This window comes from Sceloporus undulatus, chromosome 2 (genome assembly GCF_019175285.1).
Source record: "Sceloporus undulatus isolate JIND9_A2432 ecotype Alabama chromosome 2, SceUnd_v1.1, whole genome shotgun sequence".
Taxonomy (NCBI): Eukaryota; Metazoa; Chordata; class Lepidosauria; order Squamata; family Phrynosomatidae; genus Sceloporus; species Sceloporus undulatus.
In genome coordinates, this window is record NC_056523.1 from 188719818 (window position 1) to 188743802 (window position 23985).

General features: G+C 41.1%; 2 protein-coding genes across 2 annotated transcripts in view; one reads left to right on the plus strand and one right to left on the minus strand.

The window, feature by feature from the left end:
* Window positions 1–16532, plus strand: part of WNK3 (WNK lysine deficient protein kinase 3) — a 122984-nt gene extending 106452 nt beyond the window's left edge. The window contains exons 22-26 of the mRNA XM_042447642.1: window positions 1567–2015; window positions 6218–6429; window positions 8669–8770; window positions 10944–11146; window positions 13295–16532. Coding sequence (XP_042303576.1) covers window positions 1567–2015; window positions 6218–6429; window positions 8669–8770; window positions 10944–11146; window positions 13295–13624 — 1296 coding nt within the window. The 3' untranslated portion in view covers window positions 13625–16532. The remainder of the gene's footprint in view (window positions 1–1566; window positions 2016–6217; window positions 6430–8668; window positions 8771–10943; window positions 11147–13294) is intronic.
* Window positions 6463–7700, minus strand: LOC121922486 (leucine-rich repeat-containing protein 20-like). Its single transcript, XM_042451995.1, has 2 exons — window positions 7279–7700; window positions 6463–6534 (listed from the first exon to the last, which is right to left on the minus strand). Exons 1-2 carry the CDS (start codon window positions 7690–7692, stop codon window positions 6463–6465), a joined length of 486 nt encoding a protein of 161 aa, XP_042307929.1. The 5' UTR covers window positions 7693–7700.
* Window positions 16533–23985: the final 7453 nt, after the last annotated feature.

A 23985-nucleotide genomic window follows, 5' to 3' on the forward strand; every position in this document is an offset into this window, starting at 1 on the left:
CATCTTTCACAGTGAGCAGGTCTATGTATCCTGTAGTTCCCTGGGCTTTCATTTGCTGTATATTTTTTCCCTCCCTCATTGTGTCGCAGTCTTTACCAAAGCACTTTGTTTTGTTCTCTCTGCTCACTGCGCAGCTGTGGGCAGTACTGCTGCAGTCTAGAGGATTCCCTAGAAGGACTTCATGAGATTGCATATTGATGTCTGTTCATTCAAAGGAAGTTTTTAAAGGAAGCTATAAACCTGATGATTTTTCACCCTTTCTCTCCCTTGTATTTTCTCTTTGGAGTGCACTCTGCATCTGTCCTTTCTAGGGACCTTATTACTGATCTTGTGAGGGTTACCCCACCTTCTTTTGTGTAGCGTCTGTAACTGTAGGGTCAGCTGGCATTTATGCCATTGCAGCCCAGGTCTGTATTAGCATGGCCTGCTACATTGTTTTGCCATTTTTTGAATGGCAGGTAAGTATTTGATGTTCCATATATGCCAGAGCTTTGGTATGCATTTAATAGCTTCTCTTAGGATTACATATCTAGTCTTATTTTTTGAATTTTGATTGAACAATATGCTTTAGCAAACAGTATGTTTTAATATTTAATATATATTGCTTTAAATTTATGGTTACCCATCTTAAGATTTTTGGAAATAGAGGTTGCATGCATCTCTCTCTCTCTCTCTCTCTCTCTCTCTCTCTCTGAGGAAATGACAAGACCCTAGAAATCCTGCCTACTTGTTGCTGGAGGGATGAGGTTCGGGTTTTTTCAGCTTGAAGCTGAATTGAACCTCAACAAAAGTTCTCAAGGGGACTAAGTTCCATTGGTGGGCAGGGCCAAAGGCAAAAGGGTACAACTACAAACATGAGTATAATTTAGCTTAAAACTTTTATTGCTGGGAACTGAAGATATGCATTTTAGACTGGGGGGAGGGGGAATGTACAGAAACTGGGAAGCCACCAAACAGCAGTGTGATAGAGAAGGGAGCATGCCCTTCTCAGGAGCTCTTCAGGGTTAGATTGGGACCCCGGAGGGCCATAATTGGCCCCAGGACCAGTGGTTGCCCATTCCAGGTTGATCCTTTGCACAGTCCTAGATCTATCGAGAGGTTTGAGCAATTATACAAGTTTGAGATTGTTTCCAGACACTTCCTAATGCTTTCATTTGAAATTCACTGTGAATTTCAAGATGAGAGAGTTATAAATGGAAGCTGACCACATCTGGGCTTCCCTGCAAAATTCAATAAATGAAGTAGAGTAATAGCCTTGTCTGGAAACTCTCCAAGTCATTTGGAAGACCCTGGAATTTGTAGTGCACATGATGAAATTCAGAGCTGCAGCCTTAGATTCCTTGGAAATAAATTCTTGCATCACTTATTCAAGATCAGTGATTCCCAAACTTTGGTCTACTAGATATTTTGGACTTCACCTCCCCAAATTCCTGACAGTTGACCAAGTTGGCTGGGGCTTCTGGGAGTTGATGTCCCAAAACCTGGAGAACCACTGCTTTCTAGAATACTGAATCTACCAAATTAATGCTTTCCCTCTACCTTTTTCTTGTTTTTTGCCTGACCCAGGTAATCACAGTGCCACAGCAGTTGGTCTCAGATGGTGTGGAAAGTGAACACTGTGAGGTCCCTCCTTCCTCGGAGCCTATGAGAGAAGGAGAAATTGCTATATTGGCCAGTGTTGTAGGTGAAACAGACGCATCATCCACCACTCCTGAGCAGCGGGAACTAGAGGAGACCTCAGCTACTGCAAGCAGCATACAGTCTAGCTCAGAGCCCTGGTCCAAAGGTGGCTTTGTGCGGAAGCAACCGAGCTCTGATAGTGAACTTTCTGCCCCCATGGGTTGTAACCTAGAAGGCTGGGAACGAAGCCGGCAGACACATGAAGGCAGGAGTAGCACCCACACAAAGAGGCGCAGTTCCTTATTTTACTCTCCATCATCTCCAATGAGCAGTGATGATGAATCTGAGATTGAAGACGAGGACCTGAAGGTGGAGCTGCAACGTTTGCGGGAGAAGTAAGGGCTATGGGGCGTTATGCTGAATTTTTAAGAGGTTTTAATCAGTTGGGGAAGGTTTTTGTTTTTTTTTTAATTTATGTGCTGGCTAGAGGATTTGACTTGTTAAAGTCCAACAAAATAACCTTTCTAAGTGTGATTCTGAACCTAGAGAGTACTCCAAAGGTGCACCCAATGGAGCACAATAATATTATCTTTGTAATCCACTCCTCTGGTGCTCAAGGATTCTGTTTTTGTCTAAGGCTAGATATGACAAAAGTGGGATTGGGTGTGATCTGCTGTTTTCAGATAGTTTCTTGTATAATTTATGATGATTGTTAGAATGTTTATTTGAGAAATCAGATAAGAAACCATACAAATTGCAATCATCTTGGTGGAATCTCCGTAAATTTGCACATGAAGAAAACAATAGTTCTGAAAAACACAATGAAACCCAAAATCCACAAGCAGCAATACCTTTTTTGGGCCAACTCCAAAGCATAAAATACCTTATGCAAGTTTTTGAAGCTTCTTCATAGGCTTCTTCATCTGTAAAAGATGTTAAAAATCATACAGGATAAAAATGGTGATCATGTTAGATTCTTGTCAATTAAGAAGAAGTTGAGGGATTTAAATGCTGGGAGAGGCCCACATTGAAATAGTTCTGAAGACATCCTCTTAGAAGTAAAAGAGTTACCACTGTTCCACTCAAAGTACCAACATACCACCATGAACACACACAATCTTGTTTCTTTTCAGAAACTAGGCATGGTTGGTTCTGTTTAGTATTGGATTTCCATAAGGGGATACCATGGATCGCCTACTGGGTATAGGAGAAATTTTGCCTGATAAAGCTGTAGAGTTTCTGCCACTCAGAATTAACAATACTGGGCTGGGTGGACCAATGATCTGACTGAGAACAGGTATACTTCAGTTAATGAAGCAGATATGTTCCTGGAAATTGCTACTTTAACAGAAAATACAGTACCAGAGCCAGACATAACATGGAAAAAATAAAGATGGCTTTCTATAATACCAAAAAGAAAAAAAGCAGTTTAACACATTTCAGCAAATTAACAATATGCCCACATGAAACCACCATGAGAAGTATACCTTATATAAGTAAACAGGTTTTTAAAACCTTCTGAAAACTACTTGAAGGTTTTATCCAAAATTTGAAGACTTTTTATTTAATAAGCCTCCAGTTTGCTTATGATTTCCATTTTGGTGGCCAGTCTTACAGGTCTCTGATTTTTTATTTTTAACATGCTGGGGATGGCTGTTGAGGCAGGCTAATTTGCTTGCCCATTTTTCTCTGTCTTGGTTTTCATGCATGCTCAATACTTTGCTTGTTGTAGGCAGGCGCACACAGCTACAGTAGGATTTCCTAGATTAGAATCCCATTACAGAGTATAGCTCTGCTTATTGCATTTTTTGCTGCATATACTGCTGCATCCCAATGCTTGAAAATCTGTATTTCTTCAGCACTCCTTCGCCGCCTCTGAGTGTTGATTTTGCTAAGGAAAAAAAAAAAAGCTTCCAGCTAGCAGGGGACAAGGAAGAAAAGGTGATGGTGGTGGTGGACAAGTGTAAAAACACTTTGTAAAAAGGAACATCTTTGTCAGAGGCTTTGTTATCTGAGATGTGCCTGTATAAAGCAGACTACTATGTTATAATGCTCCTTTTAAGAAGGAAATTGTCAGCCATGGATTTGTAAATATTTGCCTTATTAATTTTAAAAAAATTACTTCTCAATAGTGGCAAATTGGAAGCAATCAAAAGATGTTGAATCCATTCATCTAATTGGTTATTTATTTATTTTATATCCCGCTTTTCTCTTAAATGGGATTCAGAATGGCTTAGAGTATAAATTAATATGTTAAGGGATCTTGTAGCACTTTTGAGACTGAAGTGAGAGAAAGAAGTTACAGCTTAAGCTTTTGTAGATTTAGAGGTCATGCAGCTGGGGCAAAGATGGTGGCCAGAGGCTGCTCCTGCCCCAATTAGTGCAGGATCCTGGTGATTGCATGTGCCTGGTCCTGATCCAGGCCACTACTGCTGTACCAAATGGGATGCTGGAAAAGAGCGAACTTTCCCACTCCTTTTGTGGCTAGGCATGCTCTCTGCGCAGCTTCTGTCCCTGTTCGGGGCATGTGTTGTTTAATCGGCATGCCCCCAGCACGTCTCAAAGGCTGCACTTTTGGCCCATCTGCTTCAGACCTTTGTCTGCTTTCTTAGATGCATGGAGTGAAGTAGTGTCTAGGAACAGAACTTTAAATTAAAACAAAGCAATTAAAGTAATATCAAGTACTAAGGTGAAATAAGCATTATATAAAACACTTTTTAAAACATTAATTTTCTATTGATTTATGTTAATCAAGCTAAATATTGCAGCCCTGACTTAAAAAGCCCTGAGCCAGAGCAATCCTGTACTCCAGTATCAAGAGGAATATAGGTCAGCACTGTACCAGCCAACATCCACCATATCCTATTTTTGCCCAGGCCAGAACAGGAGAAACCCTTTGCCCTGAAGAGCACAGAATGGAGAAACATGAACAGCCACAACCCTAGTGTTTATGTGAACACTGCTGGTACTACTGATCACACCCAGTGTGACATTATCATTGACATGCCCTTGTCAGCCAGACATCAGAGGAGCCACTTTACTCACTCAGAGTAGGTGCTTCCCTTACCTGCTCACAGATAACACGGTACCTGTTGTATATTTTGGCCCTAGTACCTTCCACTTTGTGATTCAATGAAATAAAGGGGAGGAAGACATCAGCAACCATGAGATGTGAGTGTCCCTGCAGTCATAAATGCATTTTTCATTGAACCCCACACAGCTTATAAGTACAATTTTTGTTCATAGCACACAAAAAGAAGGAAGGAGTGGCCTTGTAATATGGCAGCTCCCTTGAAAGGAAATTTGCAATGTTCACATCCATAACCTTCTTTGTCACAAAGGTTCAAACCAGACTGAGGGAGACAAAGAGTTTCCTGCCAAGCAGGGAAAGGCAAGGACCAGGGTGGACAAGAAGATGAGTCTCAGCCACACCCTGACAGTAGCAGCATCCTGTCAGTCCCTTTTATGGGGCATAACAAGTAGGAGGCCTGGGTCTGAGCCCAGTAGGTTGTGTGGAGGGGCAGAGGATGGCCTTGCTCACTTTTTGCATGCCTGGTCAATAGCAGTCTTGTTAGAGGGAGGAGACAGACCTCAACCCCACTCTCAGACCAAGGTGCTTGTGATGGCATTGTTTTGTAGATAAAAGTATTGCTTAATTTATTGTGTATGAGGTAAATAGCTGCTGGGAGGGGGAGAAGTGTTGAAGTGGATGCTGATTAGTGGAATGTTTGAGGAGATTTGCAAGGGACAAAGCAAGCAACAAACTGGTTTTTAAGGAACAGAACAAAAAACTGGAAAGCAAAAGAAGAATAAAAGGAGACAAAGTCCCATGTGCTGTGGGATGGTACAAAACCTTTTATTTCTTGAAAGCTCAACACATTTCAGCCTTATCATCAATTGACCTTCTTTAGGAACTATTATAAAATAAATTTTAAAAACCACACAATTACTATAATTGTGGTATTGAGATAACACATGGTGCTGGAGCAATGAGCAGGAAAAAACGACTCCATCCTGTGTTATCTGAAAGCAGATGGAAACCCCGCTATCTGCACCACCTGCACCAAACATCCAAGGGCTGTCCACACAGTGCAGCATCAAGCTATGCTGTGTGGTTATGTCCCCCGTTAGGTGGTCTAGTTTGTGTATGTTGTAATTACATCCAGTGCATTATTGGTGATCATATTTTTGCTTTGCTGCAGTCCTCCACAAGCACCTGGCTGTTTATATGATGGTGCAAAGACCCACATTTTCCACCCTGAGTTGGAGTATCCCAATTTCTTTTTGCTCCGTTTTTTAGCCCCATAGTGTGGCTTCATTTCGCTTCCCAACCAGTTTTGTCACATGCGTCTTCTAAAAGCCCCACCTTGAAAGGGCCTGGAAGCTGCTTTATTTTGCCTGTGTATTTCACCCCATAAATCTTCTAAATTGAGTTTTTAATCATTTTAATGAGTAAAGATGTTGAATTACTTTTTAAAAACTACAGTGGGTAATGTGAATAACCAAAATTATTGGATACACCAAAATTTCTCAGAAACACCTCTAAAAATTTGGGACTATTTTCTTATTCAGGTTTTGTTCTCATCTTCTTGTCCAGACACATACAGGAAGTAGTGAATCTTCAGGCTCAGCAGAACAGAGAGTTGCAGGAATTATATGAGCGCCTTCGTGCCATCAAAGATAGCAGATCAGAATCATCCGAGGTCTCCCTGCCACTGTCGTCTCCACGCCGGCCGAAATCTTTCAAAAGCAAGCTGCGCAGCAGGCCCCAGTCTCTCTCCCATGTCGACAATGGCCTTGTGGCTGCTGGTAAGAAATATAAGGTGAAAACGGTCCATAATATTAAACACAGTGTTCAAACATGAATGAAAGAACACAAGAGACACTGAAGACTGGACCAGCCAGAAAAAACAGCTGTAGCAGAACATGTTATAAACCACTTTGGGCATAAAATGCTATTTGAAAACACTGAAATTCTAAACTATGTCAACAACTATCAGGTCAGAATGCACAGGGAAGCCATTGAAATCCACAAACACCTAGACAACTTCAACAGGAAAGAAGAAACCCTTAAAGTAAACAAAGGTGGGATACAGACCGCCCAAAAAGGGCGGTCTCCCGGTGCCCTGGTTTGCTCCGCGGGGAAGCAGCAGCCTCCAGACTGGGGAGCTTCCCCGCCGAGCAAAAAGAACCCGCAAAAAGTTGTTGTTGTTGTTGTTGTTGTTGTTGTTATTAACCGTTATCTATAAAGCGCTGTAAATTTACACAGTGCTGTACATGCAATCTTTTTAATTGGACGGTTCCCTGCCCTCAGGCTTACAATCTAAAAAGACACGACACAGAAGGAGAAGGGAGTGGTGGTGGGGAAGGGGCCTCTCTAGTAGGATAATACATATAAAATACATAGCAATATAGGAAATGATTCAATAAAACAGGCAACAAAAGAACATCAAATAGCAAGTGACAATTATGCAATGCCTGGGAACGCTGCCCTGAACAGGATGGTCTTCAACTCCGTTTTGAAGCTGGTTAAAGAAGTGATGATGGCTCTTGTTTGCGGGGGAAGAAGGTTCCAGGAGTGAGGGGCAGCGAGTGAAAAGGGGCGAATCCGAGATGGGGCAGAGGAAATCCTGGGCTGGGACAGCAGACCTTGACTACCAGAACGGAGGGCCCTGCAATCTCATTCTCTTCCAGATTGATTGTTTCAAGGGCTTGCAAGGAGGTCAGCTGCTCTGGAAACTGCTGAAATTTGTTCCTGGAAAGGTTGATGAGTCTTAGATGCGACAGTGTTCGGACTTCTTCTGGCAGGCGATGAATGTAATTTCCTTCCAGATTAAGTTCTCTCAGCTGGCTAAAGGTGGTAATGAATTTGCTGGTCACAGCCTTCAGCTCATTATTGGCCAGAGTGATGAGATGAATGCCTTCTGTAACATGCCTCATAACTTTGTAAAGGGCAATGGGGAAGGTCATTAGTTTGCAATCTGCAAGATCCAGAGAATCTGTTTTGTTTTCAACAGTTTCATTCACTTTCCGGGCTACTCTGGCAACAGCTTCCCCCATCTTTTTCTCCATGCAGAAAACGTCCAGGTGGGTTCTTCTTGCGATGCGATTGTGATGCTGCAGTGCGCCAGTGGCACACTTGCGGCATCACAATGATGCCAGGACGTGTGGACGCTAGGTGTCTGTCATGTCAAAATGGCGGCGCCCATGTGTACAGGGCGCCGCCATTTTGATGTCCTCGTCATGTGCGAGGGACGAGGGGCGTCTGAAAGCTGTCCCGTGCACGTCACGACGGTGCCTCATAGTGCCTGTCTGGAACGGGCCAAAATCTGGCTACCAGTCCTGAAAAACACCAAAATCAAGACCCAACAAGGGCAAATGAAAATCCCCAGGGATTTCCCAGCAGACAATAGATCACTAATTAAATAGACACACTGAGGCCTTGCCATTCAACAAGAGACCAACACAAAGATTAACTTGTAAATCACTTCCTCTCAACCAAGGGTCACTCAGTATATATATCCCCACTCTCTTCCATGCCAGCATTTTCTGAAGATGCCAGCCACAGATGCTGGTGAGATGTCAGGAATAAACTCTTCCAGAACAAGGCCACATAGCCCGAAAAACCCACAAAAAACTATGGTGCTGGCTCTGAAACCCTTTGACTTCACATAGTCCATAATATGGGTGCCACTGTAAAGGTTTCTCTAATACAAAACAAAAGTGGAAAGTTTACAGACGCATGAGTCAGTTAATAGGTGCTTACTTTCCCTTGGAGAAGTTCTCTTTTTTCATTTCATATTGCTTGGGAATTTTAGCAAGAGCAGAAATATTGATTCTTTTCTTGTCATTTTATTCCCAATTGACATACCAAATGTCCAGGGGAACTTCCCCACTGTCAGTTTGCTTTGTGTATTCCCTCCTCACTATTTAATCTTGGATACATCATATTTCTTTGTCTTCATCCCCTGTCGCTTACTTGATAGAATAATGTTGTGCCTTCTAACGGTGTACTTCCATCGTTTTCTTTCATTTCTCTGCCCTACAGAATGCTGTTGTGCTACTACTGCAGCCTCTGTGATAGACTATCAATTGAGCATTCAAGCCCATTTGCTGCACCAGAGCTGTTCGCAAGCAGAGACAAGCCAAGGTATCATCAAACTTCAACTCAAAACAAAACAACAACAACAAAATGCAACTAATTCATATATATCAGTTTGCACCAATCTAGGCAGGCTTGTGTAAAATGCTAAACTTGACTTTCCTAAATTGGATATGCCTGCCTTGACTCCTAGAAGATCCCTTGCTTCTACCATTTTTATATATTAAAAAAAATTCTGCATGGGATGAAAGGCACTATGAGAAAATGAAGTGGTTGGAGACTAGTGCATCTTTTTGCATTGCACCTGCCTACCAGGCAAAAGTTAAAAGGCAGAGGAGGGAGAGAGGAGAAAAAGAGACCATGCTACTGCCTGAGAAGCAGTATGGGTAGAGTATTGGAAGCCTGTGTGCACAGCATCCAGTGCAGGAAGGGTCCAGTGCAATTGACAATGAATTTGGATATTAAGTAAAAGAAGCCAGGATGGATGCTGGCAGCACCAGTGTATGTCCACATGAGTCCCAGCCTTTTAGTGCAGTGCCAAGAAAGATGGTGAGAGCAATAGCATTTCTTGTTAAGTCAGCCAAGGTGTTGTAATGGTTTGAGTGCTGAACTAGGACTCTGAGAGATCAGAGTTCAAATCCCTGTTCAGCCATGGAAAATTGCTGGGCGACCTTGTGTAAGTCACAGTCTCTCAGCCTTAAAGGAGGCAATGGTAAAGCTCTTTGGAATAAATCTTTCCAGTAAACCCCTATAAGATGGTTGCTATGAATCAGAGTTGACATGAAGGCATGTAATACCATACTGTTGTTGCAACAATGTCAGAATAATAAAATTGCTTGAGACTGCAATCCTGTTGCTAAACTGTTGAGCAACTTCTTTGTCAACTACCCATGTTTTCACATTTCTTCTGCATCTGAATCTTGAGCACCATAGACAAAAACTGTAGTGGTTTATGGGTTCATCTCTTCATGTTGAAGTTTATTCTCCTGTAAAAGAAATAGATACCCAAAGCACTCTGTTTTAAATCTGTGGGCAGCAGATATACACCTCACCAGCTATGAATATCTGTACATTTGCAAATTAACTGTGCAAGTTCAGAATCTGAACACTAGGCATGATTTTTAGATGTCATATTTAGCAATAAACACCTCAAGTGGAAACAAGATGCCTGCCTCCACCCAGGTCATGAATGCATTGTAGCATCCATGTATAAACAAATGTTGCTTTCTAGAGTATTTGCTCAGGTTTAGGGGGATATATCTCCTTCCTCTTTCCTTTCTGTTTTCCTTGGCTGATATCCATACACTGATGATGCTGTGTAAATTTTGAAAAAGACCTTGGGACTTGGAGAAAATTATGGTAGCCACAAAAAGCTCTGAAACTGGACACAAGGGCTGAGCCTTCCTATAGTTCTGATGGGATTTGCTTTTCTCTTACAGGAACCATTTGGAAGAGGTTGGAAATTACTCTTTGGGCTATCATTCCCAGAATAATTATGTCCTGGGGATTCTGGTAGTTGTAGTCCCAAAACCTTTCTCAGCTCTGTTTCCTGCTCTTTGGACAGGTCATCGTTGTTGTTGTTACTACCACAATATCCTGCCTTCTTTCTGGTTTGAGACTCAAAGTGGCTTACAACAGAGACATAGCTAAACATACATATCAAATACAAAAGTTAAAAATATAATTAAATTATATTAAAACCAGTTGTAAACATAACTATTGAAAATACCGAATAAATAAACAGACAGTTCAGCCCAGTTTTGCAAGACCCTGTCCTCATGAGCAGCCAGTCTTCAAAAGCCTACTAAAATAAAAGTCTTAATCTGTTTATGGAAACATAGCAAGGCAGGGCTGCCTGTCTAATCTTTCTTAGAAGGAAGTTTCAGAGCATGAGCAGCCACCAAAAAGGCCTTCTCCTATTTTCTATGCGTTTACTCATTACAGTAGAGCTCTCTGCCACTCCAGTGATTTAAAAGCAAATTTAAACTCAGTGACAATCTCCCTTTAACTAAGTTGTCTATGCAAATCTGCTGGATTTCCAAAACCTGCTAGAATTTTCTTGCTACAAAAGTTTGGATTTTTGTTGTTGTTATTTTGGGCAGTTCTTCTTGTTCTTATCTTTATGTGTTCCAGGTCATAAAAAGCTCAAACAACATAGGCCATGTGGACATTTTGAAGTTGCTTTCTGTAACATGCTTTTCCAAATATCTCTCCTCCTCAGACCAGCTCTGCATCGTTAGCAGCACTGCTTCATGTCAACAGACTACAGCCAGCAAGAAAGGGATGTTTACAGATGACTTACATAAACTAGTGGATGATTGGGCAAAAGAAAAGGTGGGAAACTCTCTTATCAAGCCAAGTCTTAACCAGATCAAGCAGAACAAGCACCGGCTGGACACCGATAGTTGGAGCAAAGTATATGAGGTATGGTGGAGGAATATTAGGACAGGATATATGTGGAGGGTGCCGTCTTGTAGTAGCCATCCAAGTATTTTGTAAGTATTTTGTAAGATGAAAGAAAGAAACAAGTCTTTTGCCTCCTAGAAAATTACCCTTAGGCCTTACATCCCACATTTCTCAATCTCTCTCTGACCTAATCCTTCCCTTCTCTCTTTTAGGAGATTATTACACTGGCAAAAAAGATGGGAGCATAGCGGTATGCTCCTGTCAATATCGTACAATGACGCTGTGACTATCACACAGCATCACAATTATCCTGTGATTACTCCATGAGTAAAGAGGAACTCTAGCACCACTTTTTATTCACAGGGATTTTCCATGAATAAACAGCAGCGCTAGAATTCCTCTTTATTCACAGGATAATTGCAACATCATAGCATTATCGTGCAATATTGACAAGAGCATACTGCTTTGCTCCTGTCTTTTTTGCTGATGTGATAATCTCCTATGTCTTCTGGAGTCATTTCATGTTGACAGACCACTTAGCTCAGGCATGTTTTAGCCAGGTGATCCAAGTACAAATCCCAAACACAGTCAATTTTTGTTTTGTTTTACCTCTCTAGAGGCAGATGCCACAGCTTTAATTCCCAAGGGTTTATTCAGTACTGGCTATAAATTATATCTTGTATCAGAGATGGCATGGCTCTGAATACTAGTTGTTGGGGAAAAATCAGCATTTGTATACTCTGACTGTGGGCTTTTCCCAGAGGCGTATGATTAGCTCAATGCAGCCGGGGGGGGGGGGGGGGGGGGGGGGGTCTTTGAAGTATCATGTTTTCCCTTTTTTCATTTAGATTGCCTCTGCTTTTTCATCTTTCTTGAAGTATGCTGGGTTTCCCTCTTCCCCTCCTTTGTATCCTCCCCCTTCCCCCTTCAACTGATAATGTATCATATCCAGCTTCGTATCACATTTCAGAAATTGATTTTCATCAATTTCCACTGAACCTTGTTTTTCATTATTCAGGAATTATAGTCAAAGTGCTAAAGTGCTTTAACAATGTTACACTAGTTAAACATTTTGTTTTAGGGTTAACATTCCTCTTTCCGTCCCTTGATCTCTGTTGAATCTGTGTCCTGGAAACATTAGGCATGTTTAGTGGCAGCAGCCATCTTATGTAGAAACACACAAGGCAATTACAAATATGGAGCTCTGGTGATGCAGTAGTTAAATGCCTTTACTTCAAGGTTGTGAGTTCAATGCCAGGGAGGGGCTCCAGGGTCGACTCAGCCTGGCATCCTTCCATAGGTTGTTAAAATGCATACCCAGCTTGTTGGGGGCAATTAGCTTACACTTTGTAAACCACTTAATACATCTGTAAGCAGTATAGAAATGTACTTGCTATTGCTATGTTTTATTTTGGAAAGTACTGGGTTAATTTAAACTCACCTGGGGAATAGGAATGAAAAGTCCTTGATAATGCCAGGAGCTCCCAGGAAATAACTTGGGATGAGGAAACTGTCATGTGAATCTCAAAAATAAAATTTGTTTCTACAGGAGGAAAATGTGGGACTTGTTGCTATAACAGTTGGAAATATTTCCATTTTGAAAACCACCCTCACTTCAATGGGATTTTTAAAAAAGGAGGTCTAGTTTTTGTGATAGTTGTGAGATTTAACAGATTCTTAGATTGATTGCACTTGTATCAGGATTGGGAACGTGTGGCCTTCCAGATGGTGTCAGACTGCAGTTTCCATCAACACTAGCCAGTATGGCCAATAGTGAGGGATAATAGGAATTGTAGTCCATCAATACCTACAAGAATATTCACTCCCTGTTTCTCATTTACATTCTGCCTTTCCTCCAGGCAGCTGAGGGCAAGATAAAATACATTCCTTCCCTTTAGTCTTCACACCAACTTGGTGAAGTAGGCGAGGCTTCAGAAGAGGCGGTTTTCACCACCGGTCTATTTCACCCCTGTGTTACTGCCTGATTTGAACTTGTCTCTCCTCATCGTAGTCTGACTCTAACCAGAGCAGATAGAGTCGTATCACCTCCCATATTTCCATTCTCTTTGATGCTCTTTTTTTAACAATAGATAGACAGACAGAGGTACATAATCTACAGTGGATTTCTCTCATTTTAAATAGCATTTTTTCCTCTTGTTTTTAAAGACAACAACATCTACAGTGGGCTACACATCCACATGGATTTCCTCCCTTTCCCAAATCCGTGGGACTATACCAGCTGCTTTGCCCCAAGGACTTCCCCTGTCGCCCTTTTCTGGAACACTATCGCCGTACGGAGTGCCGCATGTTTGCCAGTACAACACCATGACAGGGACAGCTTACCCTGTACAATGGATGGGCATTTCAGGGACGACCCCACAGCCTGTCGTCGTCCCTGCTCAGCCTGTGGGACCCTTCCAGCCAGGGATAAGCATGCCAGCCTTCCCAGCCTCACCTGTGCAGAATCCTGCTCCCATCCCTCCAGGTCCCAAATGAATGGCTGATGGCTCAAGGAGGATAGATATGGGGACTGTGCCTATAACTCATGATTCCATTCCTCTGCCTTGCATTCTGCAGCCTGGATTGTTGGGGACAGGGTGAATTCCCCAATGCAGCAAAGTGTGATGGGAGTGGTAGGAGACTGCCTTTGCATTCTCCTCTTTGAATACTTGATTTAATTTTCTTTTTGGGGGCGGGGATTGAGTATTTTTCTTTTTTTAAAAAAAAGTACTTGAGAGAGATTTGGCCTGTGCATCTCATTGTTTGGAGATGGACAGCATGCCCATGTGCTGCTTATTATTAATGAGCCTTCCTTGCCATTCTTGCCCCAGTGCCCCTTGTTTGCTTCTGTTACTATTGGGTTTGGTTTTCTTTTTGGGGGTGATAGTAACTCTTCTTAAACTGTACACCTTTTCGCATTTGAGTTAATGTACTGAAGGGGAGGACACAGCTCCCCTTAGTTTTCTGTTTGTCTGGTTTCATTGTCAGCTCAGATTGCAGGCTAGCATGGGAAAATGAAAAAGAAAGAAAAAACATTGTTAGCCTGACTAGCTGCTGCTGATTCCTGTGGTAAACCTGTGGATCCTCAGAAGAAGACACACAAAACAGTTGTCATAAATTAGTTAATTTTGCAAGGTTTGTAGTTGTTCCTGGGCAATTAATGGCAGCTAGATTCCTCGTACGCACACTGCATTCAATAGATGTATATGGGTTATTGGCCAGATTTTTGTACTTGAGTTTTGGGGTTGTGGTTGTTTGTTTTTTTAAAGCTTATTTTGCAGCTGACACAAATCTTCTATTAAGGAGAGGTGGGGGCAGTAGCAGAGGGAATGGGAACAGAAGGGGGAATTGCCTAGGGTGCTTTTTAAAAAAACAATTGTCCCATCTCACCCATTTGCACCTCATTTGTGATCCATACTTAACACAGTTTTTATCGACTGAAAAATTATGCATGGAAACAGGGTCATGGGTACCAATTGGACTGCTTAACAGTGGATTAAATACATGGAGGCTCAATAGTTTAGATGAGCCAATGTTGTCTCTTGCAGCTTAAGATGCTTATGTGGTTGCTGTGCGTGTTTGGCTACTGCCAAGAGAAAGCATTCCATCTTTGCAGAGAACGTCTGAAAGATAATCAAGCTTTACAAACATGTGCAGCAATAATAAAAAAAAGATATCCTAACATTTTAGCTACATCCAGCCTAAACAAGAAAAAAAACTACCAGTTCAAAACGGTTTGGGAATCTGGAAATTAGCTGAAAAAAATTGACTGAAAGACCACCACTTAGAGTTTTATATTTCCACAGCCTCCCAATTTTACAAACTGTATTTCAACTCCCCCATGCCTATGCTTGGCAAGATCTTCTTGCCAAAGAAATCGCTCAGTTTGATGGTTGCCTTAATTGGGTCGTAGATTTAATTTACTGGGACTAATGTTGTAGTCTTTGTTGCTTTATTTATATGGATTCTTAATGGGGGTTTCCCCCCTGTTTCAGTTATTTTAGACTAGTGGGTTGCTTCATTTAGGAACCCAAAAGCTTTGAAATATTTGCTGTTGCATCCATATGTTGAGTTCCTTTTCCCCTTCAGGCATTTGGATTAAGAATTGCAAAGCTCTGCTTTTATTTTGAATCCACAAAGTTAAATGATTGTCTTTGGGGTGTTGCAAGAGATTTTCAATGATGTTGAACATTGAAATGGGCTTGCTTTGCTGAAGAAAAGTAAAAGGTATGTAGAGGTGGTTATAACTCATGACAATGTAAGAAAGCAGATCAGTGGATCATGTAGCTTTTTAGATGTCTTTGGAGTGCAGCTCTCAGCGTTCCTTACCACTGGCTGTGCTTGCTAGGGCTTATAGGAGTTGCAGTTTAGTAAAATCTAGAGAGCCACATGATTCCCATTCTTAAATTAAAACGAAGTATCTGAGGTTCAGCCAGTTGCGCCCAGTTTAAAACAATGGAATGAAATCAAAACATTTTGGCTTAATAGTGTTCTAATTGGAGTGTCAGGCCCACCTAGAATACTTTTAGCTGCAGAGATGAACTGTTTGTTTGAACTTAGCCTCTTAAAATGGTATTGGAAGAATAAGTGAATCCCGGAACAACTGGGTGTTTTGCATCTTCCTTCCCTCCCTTTTCATCAGGAGAAAAGACCCTGTTTCCCATGTATAATGCAGCCTCCTTGTTCTGCCTGCAAAGAATTGCAGTGCCTTGTGATAGATAATCTTTAGCATCTTTTCAGATTTTTACTGGAAAGGTAAAAAAGTAGTTGTAGTCTTTTGAAGTTTGATGTTTGAACAGTGCATTGCTGTACATCTCATAATGATCTGCAGCAGTGGAATTATATGTACTTGATGGGGAGAAGTTTCAGTTTGAAGAAATGAGAACAGTGTTACATCTTTCTTTAAAAAAAACCTCATAAAACACATCCTTTATTTTTTTAAAGTTGGTTCTTTTTTCTTGTTGGCTTTTCTAAAATAGACTTTGACTGCAAAGTTAGGGAGGGGCAGACAGAAAAGAATGGAATTTTTTGCTGTACTTGAAACGTACTTCCAAGATAACTGGATGGATCCCAAAATACAAACTATTGGAAAATTATACCTGGAGGCCACTTCATGTTTTCTGCAACAACTGTGTGTGTGCATTGAGTATATCATTGGTACCTCAGGGTTTTTGCAGCAAACATGTTCAGTGTGAATGACTTTAGGGTTCATGGTCCAATGATAGGTCTCAGGTACATGGAAAGAGATCTGTAAGGATGTGCACCTGTCATTCACAAGTTATGTGTTTTATGGGGCAAGGTGGGAAACATCATGAAAGAGCAGTATAATTAACACAATTGGGCCCAAACAGACAGGCCAAAATAAAGCTGCTTCACTTCACTTTGGAGGTATGCTGTTTAAATGACACACACATTTTAAGAGGCCAGAAGCTGCACCAAAGCTGCACTCCAGCCCTTGGGACTGGAGCATGCCTTTAGTGCAGCTTCCGGCCTCTTAGGATACATTCATCATTTAAACAGCATACCTCCAAAGTGATTCGAAGCAGCTTTATTTTGGCCTGTCTGTTTGGGCCCAATTGCTGCATAAAAAAGATGCAAAGAACTCCTTAGGGTTGAAACTAAAGTAGATGCCATGGGCAGAACTGCATATTGGAGTGAGGTTCCTGCTGAATCTTTGTAAAGTGGTGGGGGAGGATTTAAAGCACAACACATGCTTAGGCATGAGTGGAGCACTGAAGCCATACTTTTTCACCCTCAGTTTTTCTCTAGCCGTTTTTCTCCTGGTAAACTCTGAAACTGAAGATGAGAGAAAAGTATGGATTTGGGGCGTGTGTGCAAAGACTTCAGAATCCCTATTCCTGCCCATGCTGTCTTTTGAATTCACACCACATCTATATGAGAAGTTGGCATGACCCACATTCTGACAAATAGTTTATCTCCTTGGCTGTGAATCGCAAAATAAAGTAGTTTTGTTTGTTGTTTTCCTCTCATTGTTTATATCAGAATATCACAAATAAGGGACTTAATTTTAGCTTATGTGGTGCAATAAGACCTTCAAACCATAACAAAATAGATATTTTGATGATAGCCTCATCTTAGTTACCTTCTTCTGATGCACACGTTAGACCATGTATGCCATAGGCATTTAAAACCTAAGTTTCTTAAGAGGTACAACTTCAGGCTCTCCTTTTAAGTACATGGCCCAAAGCAATGTAAAACACCATGAAATATTTGTTTGTTAGGGGCAGGGGAGTCTTTCCAGACTAAACCATTGTAAGATTCCAAAAAATCTGCAAGGGTTTTCCTTCTTTCCAGAGCTAAATTCAGCAAGAACCTGTCCTTAAAATTAACCAGAGCCTAAGCAGTATTGATATTGCAGAGCTTGAGCTGCGGTCCTTTTGTTTCAACTGGATGTTTTCTCGTCACCCCAGTTTGGAATAGAACTGGCCACGAGCTTTGTTTATGTATAGTGGTAATATATATTTTTCAGACTGTGATGATGGGGGGCAAAAATGATGTCCTGTATGTGAGTGGAGGAGGCAGGGGTGGGGGACTGAGGGAAATGCCCATTGTATAAGGCTTGTGTTTGTACTGTGCAGTGTGTGCATTGAACCATTCCCATTCTAGTTGCTGTTCTGAAAGAGCCATTGTTTTGCAGCCCATAACAGAGACTTCCTTCAGGGAACTCCATACTGGTTTATCTGTCATCTGACAAAAGAGAAGAATGTGTTTGATAATGAAGTATCTTGTGTGTTTTATGCCCTTTCCAGTTTACAAGCTGTTGAGTCCTTTCAGTTTACTTGTATCATCATCTGTGTGGCTCAGATTAGGCCACAGTCCTCTTTATGAAGATTGAGGGACTTTTGCCAAAAACAACAGCCTTCCCTGCCTCCCTTCCCACAATTTCTAGTAATACAGAACACGCAATCACACTTGAGTTTCTCCATCATAAGTGTGGAACGTGGTGGGATTGTGTCACACACATTTTGTACTGCTAGACTTTGTATGTAGGAAAAGAGGACAGTCGGCGCTGCCATTTTAACAGCCACAATGCATCCTTCATAATATCTAGTTTTTATCCTAAAAATCTGGTCAGTCATCAGAGGTGTGATGGGGCAAAGCCTTGGTTACCCATGGCAAAAATGGTTATTTGCTATGTTTTTCATCAGTTTCTGATTAAAGAGGTTTTGCAAATTTTGAAAGATGACAGTGGGAGAACAGACAAAACTGACATACATGTTGTGTTTATTCCGCCACCTACTGTGTTTGAGCAATGGAAATCTGAGTGAAAGTTTAAAAAAAAAACTGAGCCAGCTGCTGACTTGCACATTGGAAGAACAAGGAGAATGTCTGGTACCTTTGTATTGGTTTTGAATATCTCTGTTTAATGTTTCTTTCCCTCCCAGCTGCTTACATCCCTCCCCCAACACAAAAATCTGACAATTAGGAATCAAACTGTGAAATTGGTTTTGGGGTATGTGTTTTAAAGGCACTTTTCTGTTGTTACACTTGAAACTTTGCTTGTACAATATGCATGGAATGTATCATTTCAATAACTGGTGAATTTTTTCAGTTGTATTCCAGCTAAGTTGTTTTTCCTTGCTACATTTTAAAGTTTCATTTTCTTATCTACCTCATTTGTTACTGCTGTTTAAATCTAGGCTGTGATGTGAACAACTTGTTCTACTGTCTCCATATAATGCTTATAATCTGTTTGAGATCTGAGATAGTATTTTGACACTCCCTCCACATTTTTCTTCCTTGTAATTTGGAACAGGAACAGTTCATACTGTGTTTACGGTTTTAAGGGGGATGTTTAACTTTCGCAAGGAAGACTTCAGAGGTTTATGCATCACCTTGACTTTAACTTATTGTGGCAGATGAATGAAAGAACAAATCCTTGCATTGTTTCCTGAATATGTTTCAATGGGATGCAGCAGCTTTGCAAAGTGTGTGACCTACTGTCTCATTAGTCTTCCATTCAGCGGTGAAACTGATGTACATGGGAAAAATTAGTTTAAAAAGTTTGCTTTCCTTAGTTAGGAATTCTTCCTCTTATTATTGATGGCAAACTATTGAGTGAGGAGGTTCACAAGCAGGATCACAATTTCTGATCCAAAACAGGATGTAAGTTTGCACCCTCCTTCCCTACATCCCAGTTGTTTTCAGATGGAAACTCCTGCTACTGTCACATTTTACTAGGCTTGCCCATAGTTACAGCCTCCATTGACACCATTCTCAACCACGGTGAGTGCTAAAAACAGTACATGCTCTTTGCTGGTTAATAGTGAGTTCCTGGTAGGGTTTACCTCAGCTAAGGTTTGTGCCAATATTAGCTTTATAGTGGTCATGACTGATGTGCATGCCTTAACAGAGTGTAAAGGACTGGGACAGTTATATTAGCACAAGCTCTTTGCAAGATATATCTGGAAGGCAGAGCCTTCTGTTGCTTTTATGGCAGTAGAGCCATACATTCCTGGTTGTTTTTAAATCTAGAACCCTAGCAAGCGTTTTGTAAGAAGTGTGTTATTTCTGTAGATTACATTTTGGGTGGTAACTTGTTTGATTTAATACAGTCATGTTTCAGTTTACAAAATGAAGAAGCCCAGCTGGATATCTCCCCAGCCCTCAGAACTGACTTAGACAGCAGATTGAGGGTAGAAAAGACAAACTGATTCTTTAAGGGATCATTATACACCTTTTTTTTTTTTGGTATTTGTTTTGTTTTCTTTTTGAAGACTGTTCTTAGTCATTGTTTCTGATGTCTGTATTCAATCCCATATCCAGATGGAAGTGTGCTAGTTGTAAGTGCAGTAGTTAAACAGGTCCACAAAACCAAATTCTTTTCATATGTACAGCTTTACATGTGTACATGTGCGTTGCACATACCAGTCATGTGATGTAATTCTATACCCAGCTCTCATAGAGCCTTAGAATAAAGCTGCAGTGTGTTAGACGTGCAGCACAGTATGCATTTTTGACTATCACTTTGCATAAATAGATGTTGCCTTCCTTGCAGCAAATGGAACTGAGCCAACTAAAAAAAAAAGCCATTATTTTGGTATTTAATGTATGAAGATAAATGCATTTTTATTTTCTCCTCCTTCCTCTTGCTCAGTGTTGGTACTACTAGGGAGTTGGGTTCCAATGCAGAAAAAATGCTAGAAGACCAAGCATGTGTTATAAACTAGCCTCTTGATGGGCTCACTTGTATCCTTCTGCATTTAACGACTACTTTACAGGATACATTTTCTATGTTGAGCCTTTCTCCGTGTAGCAAAACTATGCATGCCATTGTGTGAAATATGGCATGAGCATTTGCTTTGCTGCATCAAAAAGCATGAGCTAGTAGGTCAGTGTCCAGAGGAGTCTGTGTACTTGCTGCTTTGTGCTTCACACGTGAGGAAGTACACTGCTTTCCTTACAACATGATTACCTATATGTAGGGAAAAAATACCATCCTGACCATGAAGCAGCCCTCAGTGATGGTCACTGAAGTACAAGATGTCTTGTGGCACTGCCTGTATGTTGGTAACTTTCATAAAGCCCTGGCAAGTACTTTGAGGCTCCTTGGCCAATATTTTTAAAAGCCTCTATACAAGAAGCCCACACCTTTTCCATCTGTAGGTTCAGAGGAAGAAAGGGGTTATCTGTACAAGTAGAAAAGAAAACATTTGAGTTGGGATCTATGGTAATGTTCACCCAGGTTATGCTGCAAAAATGGGCAGGGCACATTTCTACACGAATATGGTGGATTATGGAGAGAGAATGAATGTGTGGGTGAACTTTTCATTCTCCCTTTCAGGGCCATAAATTTAATTTTCAGAACTAGGAACCAACTTACATTCTGCCTTGTAAAGCGTTTGAGGAAGGTGTTAAGTGGTATTTCACATTTTGGTTAATTTATGCCACAGAGAATCTTGTAACTACAAGCTCTCATGGCCATTTTAGAAGTGCAGTTATCTTTCAGGTTCCTAGGGATCCAAACAAACAGAAGGAACTACCATATTCTTTTCCAAGAGAGTTGTGTGTGTGTGTGTGTGTTTGCGTGTGTTTGCTAGAGATTACTGGGGAGCATGTCAGCCTAATACAACAGCATGATAAATCCAGCTTTATGCTGTGAATAAATGTCTCCTTTGATCTGCACACACATTGACAACTTCTTACTTTCAGATAGAGGTTTTTTCTTCTTCTTAATGTATGTAAATTATACTTTAAAGTAGAATCTTAGAGCTTATTTTACCCCTAGCTCCTTGGGACATCAAGGCTGAGATGGCTGCATAGAGGATGCAGGCAACTGGTTCTTTGCAATAGGGATGAAACATCCCAGTCAGTTTTTGAAAAATCATAGCCCTGGGACTTTATGGTAGAAAACGAATGTCTCTTATCAGAAGTTGTTTCCATGTGTCTTTTTTTTAATTATTATTTTTGCAAGCTGTGAGTTGACTTCATTTATACACAACCATTAACTAATATTTTTTTAAACTGTTAACAAGAAAAATAAAGGCTGTGTTGAAAAAAAAAGAATATTGTCTGTATTTTGCTAAGTTCTTTTTTAAAGGAAAAGCATAGGCCAGGGGTAGGCAACCTGCGGCCCGCGGGCTGGATGCGGCCCGGCAAGGCCTTGGGACCGGCCCCAGCCCAGTCCTGCCGCCGATTGCCACCGGGGCCTTTGGGGGGCAATTGTCTATAGAAGCCTCAGAAACATGCATTTACATTAACATTTTTTTAAAAAATCAGCAAATTTTTTCACGTGTCCTCCATTTTTTATAAAAAATTATCCTCCATTTGAAAATTTTGTCCTACATTTGTCCCGGTTTATTTATTTATTTAACTTTTTAAAATTATTTAATTATTTATCCCCACCCCCCAGTTGTCTGAGGGACAGCAACCCGGCCCCCGGCTCAAAAAGGTTGCCTACCCCTGGCATAGGCAATGTGTATACAGTAGTCTACCCTTATCTGCCGGGGATAACTTCAAAGACCCCCCAGTGGATGCCTTAAACCAAGGATAGTATTGAACTGTATACAGTAGGCCCTTCACATTCGCTATAGTTAGTGAAAGTGGAAAAGCTGCAAATAAAAAAATCACTACTTTTTTAACCTAATAGAGCACTTTCTAGGAATCTCTAGGTCATCCAGCAGAACTCTACAGTCAACATCTGCTAGAATTTGACCACAGAATCATTCTGGAGGACCTACAAATGCCTAGAGAGGTATTTTCTCTATGAATTTCTAGATCCTCCAGTGCAACTCTATGGTCAGCTTCCTGCAGAATTTCTCTGGAGGACTTAGCAATTCCTATAGAGAACATATTAATCAAAGCCGCATATAATCAAATCCGCAAATGCATCTGTACTAGTAATGTTCTAATTATCGTAAGAATACATCTTAACTGTTTCTCTGGTTTCGGAGTTAGGGTACATAATGTTACAATATATAAATGTATTCAGTACTACATTACTAACAGAATAATATACAGTAATGTATAGCTTGTGTTAAGAACAATTTTGGAACCAAGGCCAGCCTAACTATAAAGGCAAACTAGGTAGTGCCAACATGCCAGGAGGCACCTGCTTCAGCTGTATTGTGGAAGAGAACAAGTGCCGATGTGTTTCTCAAGGTGATCCAAAGGGGCAGCCTAGCAGATGGGCTATGGAGTGGCCTGCTTTTTTCTCTCAACCATCCACCATTTGTCAAGGGCAAAGATGGAAAACCTTTATTTTTCCCATTGAGGGCTGCTTTCATTTGCAGGCTGCACTGAGTAAGACCATGTTCATTCCACATTCTTATTTCTCTGGAGATCACTGACAGCCCACCTTCGATTTAAGACTTCAAGACTGATGATAACCGAAAGAGAATATGGGAGTGTTGGCACCATCGAAAACGTCCATATTAATGTGCTAACATTAAAGTAAGTTGTTGGTTAGCATTACAGCAATGAGCTTTACAGCATCAGTTACTTGATCATTTCAGTCATTAATAATTAAACTGAAAAACAGCATTTAAATGTGCTAAAATGTTTGTTCGTTTTTTGCACTTTGCACAATGATTCTATCTAGCTGAGAGCAAATGGGCATAGGTTGTGCATGTGGGGTCATCGCGCATACAGTAGCACATTAAAGTACACAGAGTCACGTGTGAATGCACATTGCCTCCTCTGTGTTTTCCCTTAGTGCATTCCCCATTGCGATTGTACAGTGGGTTGTCACTCCTTGACTATTGATCCACATACATTGTTCAATATTGTGGCATTCAGTATGAGTTGTGTAAGGTGGAGACCAGCAGATATTGAAACTGTAATGCAGGATCCTGGCCAAACTACAATTCCCAGGATTCCACAGGATAGAGTCATGGCAGTTAAAATGGTGTCAAACTACTTTATTTCTGGTGTGGCTATACCCTCAGTTAGTCCTTTGGGGTCCTCTTAAACTGTGCATAGTTTAGGTCTGAGCATGTCTTGATCCAGCTCCAATGCTTCCAGTTATAGGGAAACATAAGAGGTGGTTTGCCACTCTGTGTAGCCAGGGGTTGCTGGCTAGGGAAAAAAGAAGAATAAAACCCACACAGTTAGGAACGTTAAGGCCATAATGGACATTAAAGACACACAAAGTCTAAGCCCTATAAGAAAGCCAATGTGGTGTAGTGGGTTTGAGCATTAGACTATGACTCTGGAGACCAGGGTTTGATTCGCAGCTTGGACATGACACCCATTGGGTGCCCCTGGGCAAGTCACACTCTCTCAGCTTCAGGGGAAGCTGAACAAATCTTGCCCATAAAACCCCATGAAAGGATCGCTTTAATGTTGCCATAAGTCAGAAGACTTAAAAATCACACCACAAAGTCAAAAGCGGCAAG

Excerpts from the sequence above, each read along its gene's own strand:
- LOC121922486 (XM_042451995.1), bottom strand. The coding sequence starts at position 7,692 with ATGGAGAAAAAGATGGGGGAAGCTGTTGCCAGAGTAGCCCGGAAAGTG. Across the intron at positions 6,535-7,278 it reads TTGCAGGGCCCTCCGTTCTG|CTGTTTTTTCTGGCTGGTCC; the intron begins GTAGTCAAGGTC and ends GTTCTGCTACAG.